A 13,441-nucleotide genomic window follows, 5' to 3' on the forward strand; every position below is an offset into this window, starting at 1 on the left:
CTGATGTTAGTGTTAAATATGATGGTGTGAAATACAGGCTGAAAGGCAGCTGCGTGCATTTCTATTTTTTTCCAGGGCTCGGCCTAGTTACTGTCACACAAGGAATTTCTTTACTCTCGCAGGCCTCATTATGGAATAACAGTCTGTGTGCTTTATCTGCAGTTACACCACTCGATAGGAAGGGTCAATATTTCCTTATGTATGTGCCATATTGGCGCGTGCGATTACCTTTAAGGCTGACGTGCTCACTCGCTCCTCAGGGACCAGGCGACATTTCTAAAAAGTGGCTTGGTGGAGGAGGCCAAACAGATGGAGTGTCTTATTGAAAGGGCCATCAGCACTAACCTTTACTTAGCACTGCCGCAACGTCCACTGGGACCTGGCCTGACCCCTCACCCTTTGGCTGTAGTCCTGCAGTTTTCTACCTTCTTGGAGGACTTCAGAGCGATTGGGATCTTCAATAAATGGGGTTATACCCTCAACAGTACTGCCTTAATATAGTGGAGAGGTTGTGAGGAGGTGGTCTGAGCTTGACCAGTCCTACACAGTGCTCGTGTGAAATGTTTATAAGCAAGGGAAGCAGGTGCCATTTCATATGCAGATGAAGCACGTGAGATTAAAAACAGCTGGTAGCATAGCGGTTAGCGCTGCTGCTTTTTGGATCCAATGGTTGCTGGTTTGATCCCCACCTCCAGCTGTAGTATCCTTGAGCAAAGTGCTTATCCTAAATTACTGCAGTAGAATTTCCCAGCTGTGTTAATGGGTTAGTAATTGTAAGTAGTTTAACACTTTGTCACTTTGGAAAGAAGTCTCTACTAAATGAATAAATTTAGATGCAGAAACACGTCGTTCCTCTGTTCTCCACCCTGAAAGAGAATGTGGTCATGCTTCCTGATACATAGTCTTGCACATTCTTCATTTGTGGCCTTGAGTTAAGTTTTTTTTTTTTTTTTTTTTATTCCACCGTTTGCTCTGGGGTTTAAAAGCTTGAAAAAGCACCGCTCACAGCCTCCTTTTGCTCCATCACACCCTTTCAGGACATTACCATATTGAGGCCAACACTTTAAAGGCTGTAAAGGGGATGCATTTTTTTCTACTGCAGCCTACACTCAGCCCTTATATAACGGCGTTTCATTCAAGGGAAAAACGCAGATAATGGAATTTTTTTCTTTACGTTTGCCCATTATGTGTTGGTGTTATTTCCATAATGGGTGTTTTGTTTTATTTTGCAAGTATCATCGCTTTTATTCGACATTTTGAAGTAGATACGCTCACTTGGTGTCTTAAACCCATAAGGTTTTTGTCCCTCACTGATGTCAGTATGGCTAAATCTGCTGTATTAACCTCCACATTACTGTGCAAACAATAACCGATAGTGTAAAAATAAGGTTTGGAAGGTGGTGGTTGGACTCCCCTGTTTTAATATAACCCACTGGATGAAGACAGATATTCCTTTGGGCACTTTATTGACAGTCACACTTTTTCCACAACAAAACCAAGTAAATACTTCCTCTCTATCACATCGACAGCCTTAAACAAAATCAAAACTCACTTAAGAGTAAAGCACAATTAAAATAGCAGAATTAGTGCTATTATTATTAATTTAGTGCAGTTTTCTCCAAAGAGATTTATGATGTCAGGCTTGTATACGAAGCTACTTAAGATTATTTATGCATTAATACAACAGGGTGATTTTTTACTTTAACAATTCAATGTAAATACCTTTCTCTAGGGAACCATGGCAGGAATGGGATTTGAACCTCTGTTCGAGGCCGTATCCACTATGCTTTACGCTGCATTTTAAAACCAACGTGTGTATATTATGCAGCTTTAATACAATGAATACCCTTACGCTATCATAAATGAAGCCTTAGTCTCTGATGATCATTTAATATCAGACATTTGTTGGCAGTGGTGTCTTGTGACAGCCTACTGTTCACTGGCTTTATAGAGTGAAAGACATGGCAATGGTGTTGTGAACTTTACTGCTCTATACCGTAAACTGTATCATCAGTGAGAAAAACTATCAGAATGCCTCTATTTTTCCAGAACCGGCTCTGGGTTCCACAAGCCTACATCGGGAGTGATGATCAAGCAGTTATCGCTATTGAAATAATGAATTAAAGTAAAACATTAAAGAGAAACAAGCAATTTTAAATGTTAGAAATAATATACATTATGTTGGTGTCACCATTATCGTGTAAAAAAGAAAAAAAGTATATCATTTGAGTATTTTAATAAATTTTAGGCCACATAGTTTTCATGAGGGGACCAAAACTTTTCTCTCCATAAGAAATATTTTTTAGTTTCTCCTCCTCACAGCAAGAATTTCCCTAAAGGGGTGATGTCTTGGAACAAATTAGCTCTGTTGTATGAGGGATGGCTGTTGCTTTTGTTGTTTTCAAATAGGGTTTGCTTTTTTTATTTCAAACTTTTACTTCGTGTCTTTAAGTGAGACTGTCTGTTACAGTAAGTGCGTATTAATACGTGGAGGGACTTAGGAAGGGGCCTTAAAAAGGGACATAATAGAAAGATGGAGTGTTGCTGGAAGAGCACAACGGAAGAGCAGTGAAATGCGAACGGTGATTGATGCTCTGCTTGTAGAGGTACACGCAGCATATCTAAAAAAAAAAAAAAGAAAAAATGTTGAGAATTCTGCATTTTCCAAGCATAATTTAAATAAATAAATTAATTAATTAAATAAATAAAGACACAAAATCCAGGTTCACGCGCAGTTCCGCTGCATAGACATCCTTGTGGCCGGCCTGTTTTCACTGAGCACTTGCTGGGAGCGAGCAGAATGTGCTTTCAGTGTTGTGCTCTCGGCTTCGGGCTCGCCTGCCACACTGCGTGCGAACCGGGCCCGCGACGGAAGATTGCGTCTCACCTCGAATAAATAACTCGATGTTACGGTTCACTGGTCACGCGGGCCGTGAAAATGAGTAGCGGCTCCACGTGCTGTGAAAGATGTGTCCGTGATGATACTCAAAGCTGCCCGTTTCTTCTCCGTGGCGTTGCCTTCAAGGTTGCAGCCAAACCCCGAAAGCACCATAAGCTGCTTGAGGGAAGTTGTATACAATATCTTTTGTTTATTTTTATTATTTGTATTTTCTGCCTCTTCTAGAGTGCAGAGCCCCTACAGATGCAGAGGCCGCGAGATTTGGTAAGATTTCGCCACGCTTGCAGTGATGTGTTTCACGGTGCTGGATGTCTTTCTGTCACTCACACACAACACACGCACACACACACCTTCTCAACGGTCTTGAACGTACTACACAGCAACAGACCTAGAGTAGTTACACTAAATGGAAAAGCTCCCGAAGGGTACAGTATAAAACCACTTTACTCAAATTCATACGGTCCTCACTCGCCAAGAGCTCAGTGCTTTACCTGTGTACAGTCATTTGTGTGTTTTCCCACAGTTGTGTTCATGTTCATTTAAGGCTGTCTTGTGCGAAACCTCTGATGCTTATCCCCCCCCCCCCCAACGGAAAATTGGACCTTGCTTTAAGAACGTCAGAGACATGCACTTTAAAATGACTTCTGTTTACTACCTTTGTAATTGTTGGCATATGCAATTGGCTTTTGTATGTAACTCTTTTCGGTAATTTTTTTTAAACATTTTCTGTGCAGTATTTTTAATATTTTTCGGATCAAGTTTTTTTTTATTTTATTTTATTTAAAAAAAACACTAAAGGTTTGCTTCACAAAGTGTGGTTTGTATAGTATGCCCCCCCCCCCCCCCCCCACACATGTATAATAGTGGTGGCAGTAATAGCGCAATTCCCATGTCATTGTCAGAAGCCTTTCTGCTTGGTATGACAATGACTAAACCATTTAACGAACAGCCTGAACATCGATTGCTTAGCTTCCGTGTGGATCTATTTGTATTTCCCTGGGGTTGTGCTACAGACCTGTATGTAAACCTGCAAAGTATGCTAAAGTGAGTTTGTGTAATGGGGAAAAATCAATTCATCACTCAGAATTGGTTTGGTGTGGTGTCCATCGTGGTATGTTTTAAGAGTGTTCGACGGGGCATATGACAGACATGAGTTTACAGCAATATACATATTTATACAATGGACAAGCGTGACAAGTGAGAACTGAAAACAAATCGTGAAACGTGGCATACTTTCCACATTGCACTGTCGCACGAGGATGGAATTATTCAGAGATCTTTCTTTCTTTCTCTCTCTGTTTTTTCAACATTTTAACTTTTGTAGAGCAAAAAGTGTGACTACTCTTTTGTGGACAATTAATTGAGTTTCCTCCGATACATCTCCTGGAAACTGTGATTTTTAGATTGATGGGAAAGCCAGAAATAACAGGTTTAAACTGATTAGCTGCTTAATTTCTTTCAATCAGCAGCTGCTCCACCAGAAAATTGTATATTGTAAAATATGAGGGTAAGTCAAAGTATCTGCAATAACGGTTAAAACTTTTTCACTTACCCTCATACAGTCTTTACTTTGTACACGACCTCAATGCTTGTCATTTGTTAGTTCCTTAGTTCCCGGTTTCTTTCCCTCTGTCATAGAAGTCTCGTGTCTAGTGGAAAAAAGTGAGTTGGAAGTCTCGCAGATCTCATAATTCAGAAGTGTAATTAAACAGTACATTAAATTCCTCTTTATGATCATATCTAGGTTGTCAGAGATCCATTAGGAACTATAGCTGCCAAACGTTGAACATCTTAATTGTCCAATTAATTTGAGTTTCGGGATCGTCTGACAGGTGGATTTATGGGTCCTGTTGGGAGGAGCGGTGGACAAATGCGGAATGGTATCAGTCGTAATTACAACTGGCAAATCATTTCATCTGGGCCCAGCCCTGGTCATTTAGTCGTTGAAAGTGAAGCTTCCATCACTGTGTTTTTCCAATAATGCACTTGGACACTTTGGGGAAAATTGCTTTACTGAAAGCGGTGTAGCTTCATAATTTAGTAAGCGCTCCATGCTTTGGATTTTCTCCTGAACTGGGTCAGCTAAGATTTTGACTTATTTTGGATTAATACTACTCTGAAACTGAAATATCGCACTTTTATCACTTCAGCAACTTCCATGATGTTCATTATCAGGACAGCCTTGTTCTAATGGGCATAATTATTGTAATTTGTAATGGCTGTGGAACAAGTAAGAGGCACACTTGCGGTGCAGTTGTAACTTCGCCTCGGTAATAGTTTATCGGAAGGATGAAGAGCTACTCGAGGTGCATTAGCCTTAGTGTTTGCATTGACCTTCACTGGGTAGTGAGGTCTCCGAGAGAAGGCGGAGAAGGGGAACAAGAACGTATAAAAGGCTGTGCTCCCTCCAATACAAGTGCTTTTATTTACGTGGAAGGAGAGGATTGTACTTATATTCTCTTATATGTCTTCCGCAGATGTTGTCATTTCCTTCAAGTTCGACATCGGCCTTGTTTGTCGATTGGGCAGCCTGCTTGTACCGCACAGCCCTCCTTTCTGAGCTGATCCTTGAAGCCCCTGTTGTTCAAAAACATACATCCTGCCCGCTGGGACCTAAACCCCATCTCTGTGCCTATGGAAACCAGGTCACGCCTCCGGATGTCAAGTCAGGAGAAATAATACGGAGCAGGACAGCCGATCCCATCTAAGGGGGCTCAGATGTCTCAAGACAAATGAACAAGTTGTTTTTTCCTCATACGTAAAAGTTTGACCTAAAATGTGTTTTGCTGTGTATGGGCAGTTTGTGGAGATTGTGTTTCGTTTCGGTTAATAACAATATTTTTATCGTGGGAGGTAAAGCCGAAATGACGCCGCAGCATTTTGCCCCCACCTGGGTTGCATCTGTGCATTTTAGATTTGCTCCTGTCAGAAACGCCCAGTTACTCTTTGTGTTTCGGCTGAAGGATGAGGCAACGTGTTGCAATTTTCCCCGTTTCCTCCTTTTCCTGCCGAAGTTTCACATTGCTTTCTGAGGGTATCTTACCATCGGGTGAAAAGAAGCAATTCCCTTGAAAATGCGAACGGAACAATTTGGTCTGTTTTCAGTGCCGGAAGCTGGATTAATACAATTGCTGTGCTTTTTACTTTTGGCCCCGTTTAATGTTGTGTACCAGTAAATAAACGTGACGCACCACACTGAACATGACTAACATGACTTATGTCTCCGCTCTATGAAAAGTCTCTGTAATTATGTGGGATCTAATCTTTGCTCAAAGGACTCTTGTTTTCATGTCACTGCAAGAAACAAACAAAGAAAAAGCTCAACAAGTGCGTCATAATGCAAGGAAAAGGAGACGGAAGGAGAACGCATCCAAGGACAGAGTAATGAAATTGGGCGAGGAAACAGAATCGGAATGGATGCAGAGCCGTATCGCGCTGTGATTGGACGTTGCCTTTTAAACGTGTGCCTTGAGTACTGTTGTCACAGGAACTGGTCATCAGGCAGAAGATGCTTCGGTAGTACAGTTGCTTCTAGCAGCCATCTCTAAAGAGTCACGGGTCCGACATCTGGAGGATCTCGGATGATCTCAGTCTGAAACCCGTGAAGCCAAGTTGACTGTTTAAAGTGGAGTACGGTGCCCTCGTCCTTTTGGTTTGCCTACACAAAGCCTAGTTTGCTCAGTGCTTCCTGATCATACGCTGTTGTTTACATTACGTTGAGTCCCTGCGTTTGTGTTGATGAAGTAGACCGGTGAAGTGCAGTGAGTAAGAGAGGACAGTGCAGTTTTATTACCTTTTTTTTTTTTATTTATTTATTTTTTTAAACAGACACTTTTTTACAAAGTGACTTTGAAAAATTACAGCTGGGTAATTTTTACAGTATCAATTTGGGTTAATTGTCTTGATTAAGCGTACTACAACAGGAGGTGGGATTCAAACCTGGGTGGCAAAGACAGTCCGAAGCCCCATCGTGTGCTTCCCTTGTGTAGAGTAAAGCTAGATGGGGTCTTCCACTGGCAGCAGGTTAATAATGCACCTTTTAGAGTGCACAAATAGTCTCAAAATAAGGGAACCACATAATTACAGACCCTTTAATTCAGTCCTACCTGGAAGTAATTTCTCCTTAACTGTCCAGCATGGTTGGTTAATGACGGTTGCATCACACTAGCGGTATGCCAGTTGTGCACAGTCCATATTTTTTCGCTCAATACTTTTCCAGTGTGTTTTGCTGGAGCTATATGTGAATAAAGGGCTCACAGTTGATGTTGTTTCCCTGGCTCACGACTGGCCTGTCCTCAGTGTTCTCTGCCTCCAGTTCTTCCGCTGCACACATGCCACACAGAGGTGTGTGACCTTTGTGCGCAGCCCCATGTTTGCCCTTCCGCAGGTTTGCCGAACCCAAAAGGTGCGGGATGGGCCAAGCCCCGGGTGTTTAATATTCAGTCACTTTTGGCAGTCGTTGGAAAAGGAAACATAGTAAAGAAATTTGCACACAATGATCATCATGCATGGACCCTTCAAGCAATTACATCCTTGACTGATTTCTTTTAGGCTTTTGAATTCATTTCCAGTGACCTTTATATCGCTAAATTCAGGCAAGGGTGGAAAAAATCTGACGTGCATTTAATTGTTTCGGATGGCATTGTGCAGAAGGGTGTGTGTGTCTGTCTGCTTTGGTATTCCTACATGCGGTTCATGTGTGTCTGCGTTTGTGTTCCTGTGTCTTTGTGCATGTGTGTTCGATTTTCAGTTTGTGGTGCTGTGTGTTGGGGGGCTAGATAATTCTTATTTCCTAGCTTTTCCCATTCGCGCACAAGCACATGCTAAGTGCAGTTGCGTGTTCCAATTCCAAGTCATCTGAGCATCACATGCTCTCTACTCACCTCATTCCTTCCGGAGCCTAACCTCCTTCCAGAAAGCACAGGATGAATGTGTGCTGTGTACCCTCATTACTGATTAATTAATTGATTACTTCTCTTTAATGGGGATCATTGGTGAAAACACTTTGTAGAGGACAGCAGATTGTTCTCTTTAGGATGCTGGACTTTCCAGAACCACATTTGTAGATGTATTTATTAGAATAAGGAGCTTCCTATTATTATATTTATAATTTATCTAAATTTCAAGTTACAGTTTTCTACAGCTCTTCATTTAACTGTCGCTTTTCTTCAAAGTCACTTACAATGCTAAGCTACTTACAATAAGTTATCAATTTATTAACATTTATTGCCAAGTTCGGTAGTTTTTTGAAATTCATTACAGCAGTGGTGTGATGCCAAAATTCTTCCACGGGTAAACCAGTCCTGGTCCTTAAAGGTGGCGAATCCACAACATTTGAGACTTGAAAAGTGAAGTAAAATGACTAACCTTTTATCCAAATAAATAATATTTGCTAAAGCTATTATGGAAAAGCCAAAACAGCTCTTCTTTGTCACTCAAGGAGTTGGCTAACGCTCTTATGGCTACTGTTTGAATTCTTCTGACCGAACGTTACCGTGTTCTGCCCAAGAGCTGCCCGCCTTGACAAGCAGGGACCCGGTTTGGCCAACGTCGGCCTGTCTGCTCTAAATGTGAGCATGACCTCTGTTGTCCAAATGCGAATCGAGGGCTTAGTTCTTTTGCCATCACCGTTGATTAATTAGCTTTATATAGTTGTCTCTATATTTGCCTCCTGTAAGGGGTGGGGAATCCCATCACTTGGGACTTGCCCTAAGTTCTGGTGTTTTCTTCAACAGAGTCCACCCTTGGTACAAAGACGTTTGTTCTCATTGCAAAGCATCTAAACCTTGGCGCAGGAGCCCTAGATTATTTGGAGCATTTCGTTTCTTTCATGCTCAGATTTTAAATTTCACATTTCTTACATTCTCACATTTATAAACCCAGATAGACTTGAAGGATTGCACTTCGTAGAATTCATCGGATACCTATATGATTAATGTGAAACATGGCTATTCAACTGCTGTGCATCTGTAAGCATGAGAAGGTCTTGAAGAAGAGAGCCCTTCTCGCAGCTCCATCTATCACCCATAGCTATCGTTGTCATTTGTAGACCCCACTTCTCTCCTGTGTGACCCAGTGTTTGGATTGCTGACCATTTTCATCCACTCCTCCCTCTGTTATGTCTCTGCAGTTAAGTTGTGTGGCCCTGGCATGTCGAATGTGTGGAGATCTGAAATTGCTTTGAGGCCATAGGGGCGCAGTGTGTGATTTTTTGGGGATGGGGGCAATGGAAGCTTAACGGTCGGCTGCTTTTACATAGCTCCTCTATTTTGTGGAGTGCAGCTGTGAAGGCTCAGCACCTGGTGTTGTGTTTGTTTTCAAAGGAGGACACTGTCAGAAGAGCAAAGCAGGCATCTGTTGAGAAGGCGTTGCTTGAGTCAACAGTTCTTACATCCCGCAAGAATACGATGCTCTGTTGTCGCCATGGTGATCACTGGAAAACAGATGCTGTAAGCAGGCTCTCACTGGTCATGTGACCCTTTCCCTGTCATGAGATTTTAGTTCTTTAGTTAATAATTTTTTCTTTTTATGGTGGCTACTTGAGAGTTCGTCAAATGTGCCACTGATTATTCTGAAAAGTTGTTTTAAATCGCAACCATTCACCTGCATTTCCCTGCACATTGGTACTCAGGTTGCGTGAACAAGTCTTCTATGAAAGGATGGTTATTATATTCAGGCCTGAGTGTCACACCATCCCCAGGGCTGTCGTACATAGAGCGGCTTCCTCACCATATTCTCTCATGTCGCTCGTGGGTTTGCCTCACCCTCATGCACCTTGTTTTCCCTCATGTCTGAGAACAAGGAAGAGTCTTTTTTTAATAGCTGGCGTTGGCTGCAACTTTGATTTAATGCCTGTCCTTGTGTGGAAAAATGACTCTGCAAACACTGAAAGAAGAGAGCAAGTAGGGCTTCTGACACTGCTTTGATGAAAAGTGTTTCACTGTGTGCCGTAATCGGGTTGCACCCCAAAAGTGGAATGTGCAGTGGCAAAACAGAAACGCCTTTTCATTCTTTACAAACCTTCTCCTCCCCAAGACTCAGAAAGAATATTGAGCAGCTCGCTTTTTCACTTTGTACAAACACAAATCTGCATATGGAAACATCACAAAAGCACCAAAAAATTTACTGTCCAACTGTCCAGTGAAGCCAGGTGGAGTACAGGCACCTCTCGACTTAGGCAAATGGACCGTTTCTCAACCCCTTACGTAAGTTTAAATTTACATATTTCGGATTCCCCCTTCCCCTCCGTTACAGAGCCAAGCCTTCTCATTTCTTTTGCAATTGTTGCAAACATGGGTATAAGAAAAATTACAGTTTAATTCTCTAGTAAATGTCAGACATGTTAAATGCTGTAAGAAGACATAGGCCTTGTCAATTAAATAAGTTTTTACATTTTTATAAATCATCAATTTAAAACAGTAGAGTACTGCATACGGTACACGTATGGTATTATACTGTGCGTGCTTACCTTATATCTGTTTATCTAGTATACTGGCACTCGAGGGTGCTGTTGTTGGGTGATTTATAATTTTTCCATCTTGGTTATTGCACCTTGTTATTTTTATCTTCAAGCTAGCTGTTCCTTTCTCGTGCTCCTTTATATGTGCAGCATCCTTCATTATCGCAATTCACAATTGATATGACTAAACCTTGTTCCCGTGCTGTAGACGATAATCTTTGTCCACCTTCATACTTCCTTATTATGTTTATTATATAATTTTTATTATTATTTCATTTCCAAATCAATTGCTGTCCACTTGCGAGATGGTTCTCATTTTTCTTCAAGTGCACGTTTACCACCAGACATTGTAAATAATGAAACGGGTAAAAAAAATATGCAAAAAAAGCACTACACTAAGGAGAGGAGATGCGTCCACGGCTCAAAACATGCAAGAACTGGGAAGATGCATCTTCCTGCTTTGTCTGGTTACCATGACTTGCTCGTAACGTATTCCAGATGTTTTGCGTAAAAAAAGAAGTGCTATCTGTAAATAATGTGTATGCCGTGAATTTTTTGCATAAATCCGGATTTTACGCAAGTCGAATTTACGTAAATACTGGTTTGTCTCTTTATAACCATGGATATTTACCTGCCCAGACACTGTTTGTATTCATAGACCTCCTATTTGAAGCATTTCATATTCATAAAAGTAAATTTAATTGCAATAAACACCATTTATTATTTTTGGCGGTGATACAAAGCAGTGTATCCGCAGCATCTTTACTTGCAGTAACTGTAAATCCCTAAAGACCGTTGGGTTATGCACTTACTCCACACTTTGTGTACCATTTGTTTCCATGCCATTTGTTCTATTTTTCCTTTTTGTATTATCTTTCTGTTGTTAAATTAGAAAGAAATCTAAATAACCTGGATGTTACAGAAAGCAGAGGAAGATGACCTGGTGCTGACGCCGGACGGGACGCGGGAGTTCCTGACCTTTGAGATCCCGCTCAACGACTCGGGATCGGCTGGTCTCGGGGTCAGTGTCAAAGGGAACCGTTCGAAGGAGAGCCACGCCGACCTGGGCATCTTTGTGAAGTCCATTATCAACGGCGGCGCCGCATGCAAGGCAAGCCATAGCTATAGCGTGGTCATGTTTACCTCGCTGAACAAGAGAACTGGACGTGTCCTCGTCTAGTTACTGACTGTAGTGATTTTCTTTTTTGACCATTTCCTTTAAGGTTGCCTAATACCAACCACTGAGGCCAGTGTGCTGAGTTCTAAGTAACTTAAATGTTTTTATTCATTTATGCACCTCAGTGTTTTGTTGCAGTGTTTCAGAAGTGGCACCTTGTTCTAGGGTACAATAGCAGCACCTCTGATGGGACTACAGTCCTGTGTCTCCCGCTATTCTTCCTGCTGCCTAATGTTCCTAAATGAATTTCTGACATGTTTGTTGCACTGTTCTGTGCTCGGAGCTCCCTAGATGCTTTGTCCCGAATTTATTCAGAAGCTCATGGCCCCCATTGTCATGCCAACAGGATGGACGGCTCCGAGTCAATGACCAGCTGATAGCAGTAAACGGAGAGTCGCTGTTAGGCAAGGCAAATCAGGACGCCATGGAAACGCTGCGCAAGTCCATGTCCACTGAGGGAAACAAGCGCGGGATGATCCAGCTTATAGTCGCCAGGAGAGTTGCCAAGCGAAATGAGGTAACGAAAGATTATTGACTACGCTATTGGCTAATTACAGGCATAATCATTCGGGTGTTGGGAAGGAGGCCGGGTGTGGAGGAGGATAAATTGGCCGCCTTCACTTTGGAAGCATAAAATAATGGACAGGGTCGCTTCTCCAGTGTGTTCCTCTGGTGTTCCGAGACGCTTCCTTGTAAGAGCGGCCTTGTGGGAGAAAGATGAAGGGTCTAGCTTAGCCTTCAGCCATCCTGAATATTAAACGGCACCTTATTACTTCCGATCACCACTGGCATGACTCTTATCTGCCTTCGGTCCACAGAAACAGAGGCTCTCCTCATAAGACTTTCCGGAGTTCGACCCTGCTATGCAAATCATCCAGTTCCACTTGGTACTTTCAGCGGCCATTCACACAGTATGTGGAAATGCGACTCTATAAAGGTGTTGGTGATATTTAAAAAAAAAAAAAAAAAAAAAAAAAAATTCTGCTCTGAGAGGAACAGTTGGCTGGAAAGCAGCCTCTGCCCGGTAGATAGGGGAGCTGGAGTTTAAAAGTGAATTAAAGTGAGCAGTGGTTATCGGGCCACGGCAGAGGTGAGAGGATCGAAAGTAATTCTGCTGGCGAAATGTCCTCGCAGATGTAGCCTGATAAGAACTCGCTGTATGAAATATCAACTTCTGAATCCCCCACCCCCACCCCCCCCCCCAAGCCGAGCCCACTCCCATCAACTCCCGCACTGCTAAGAAAAGTTTTATTATTTTAGTGGCGTTCCTCTCATATTCATAACATCTAAAAAATCATCTAATGCTTATCTTCAAAAAATATAAATGCCAGAGTCTTTGAAGTGGCTGAAAGAAAGTGCTTCCCTGCGAGGAGGGAAGAAGGAATTGGAGGGTGATGACTGATGATATGGAAATGCACTCATTTGATACGGTGGCAGAATATTCCAGATTGAAGTGAATCTGAGCAAGGAGCGTGGGCGGCTGCTGCTACGATTTTGAATTTTTTGGGGTCAGGTGTGATTAATGGCACGGAGGGTGCTGATTAGAGCTTCAAACCAGACGAGGACCTCGTCCCATTCCTCCTGCTGGACACGTCTCTCCCCACCCAATTTTCCCCGCAGGAGACAGTAGACAGCCTGCCCCAGGACTGTGGGGTCCTGCAGTTGACTCGGTCTGCTCATTTCCTTGCTCATGGGGACAATGAGATATGATCCCTCCACCTTGCTCGTCTACATTTTGAAGACCCTGATCAGCAGAGCTCTGGAAGGAACGTGGCGCTGTCTCTCACGATGTTTTCCCACCAGTTCTGTTTAATGGTGGTGAATGCGGGTTGTGGAGGAGTTGGATTTTTTTTATTTTTAAATAAGAAAAAAAGGTTTAATCTCATGACGGGAACCACGACAAGCC

At 42.3% G+C, this 13,441-nt stretch overlaps 1 protein-coding gene across 8 annotated transcripts in view; it reads left to right on the plus strand.

Annotated features, from left to right (window-relative positions):
* The window catches only part of pard3aa (par-3 family cell polarity regulator alpha, a), a 318,437-nt gene that overhangs the window by 170,850 nt on the left and 134,146 nt on the right, over positions 1 to 13,441 (plus strand). For 4 of the 8 annotated variants that reach the window (XM_029246101.1, XM_029246099.1, XM_029246102.1 and 1 more), the window contains exons 12-14: positions 3,125 to 3,163; positions 11,281 to 11,469; positions 11,882 to 12,052. In XM_029246101.1, the coding sequence (XP_029101934.1) occupies positions 3,125 to 3,163; positions 11,281 to 11,469; positions 11,882 to 12,052 (399 nt within the window). The remainder of the gene's footprint in view (positions 1 to 3,124; positions 3,164 to 11,280; positions 11,470 to 11,881; positions 12,053 to 13,441) is intronic. The other 4 variants (XM_029246104.1, XM_029246100.1, XM_029246105.1 and 1 more) reach the window with 1 other exon arrangement.

Source organism: Scleropages formosus, chromosome 19 (assembly GCF_900964775.1).
Source record: "Scleropages formosus chromosome 19, fSclFor1.1, whole genome shotgun sequence".
NCBI lineage: Eukaryota > Metazoa > Chordata > Actinopteri > Osteoglossiformes > Osteoglossidae > Scleropages > Scleropages formosus.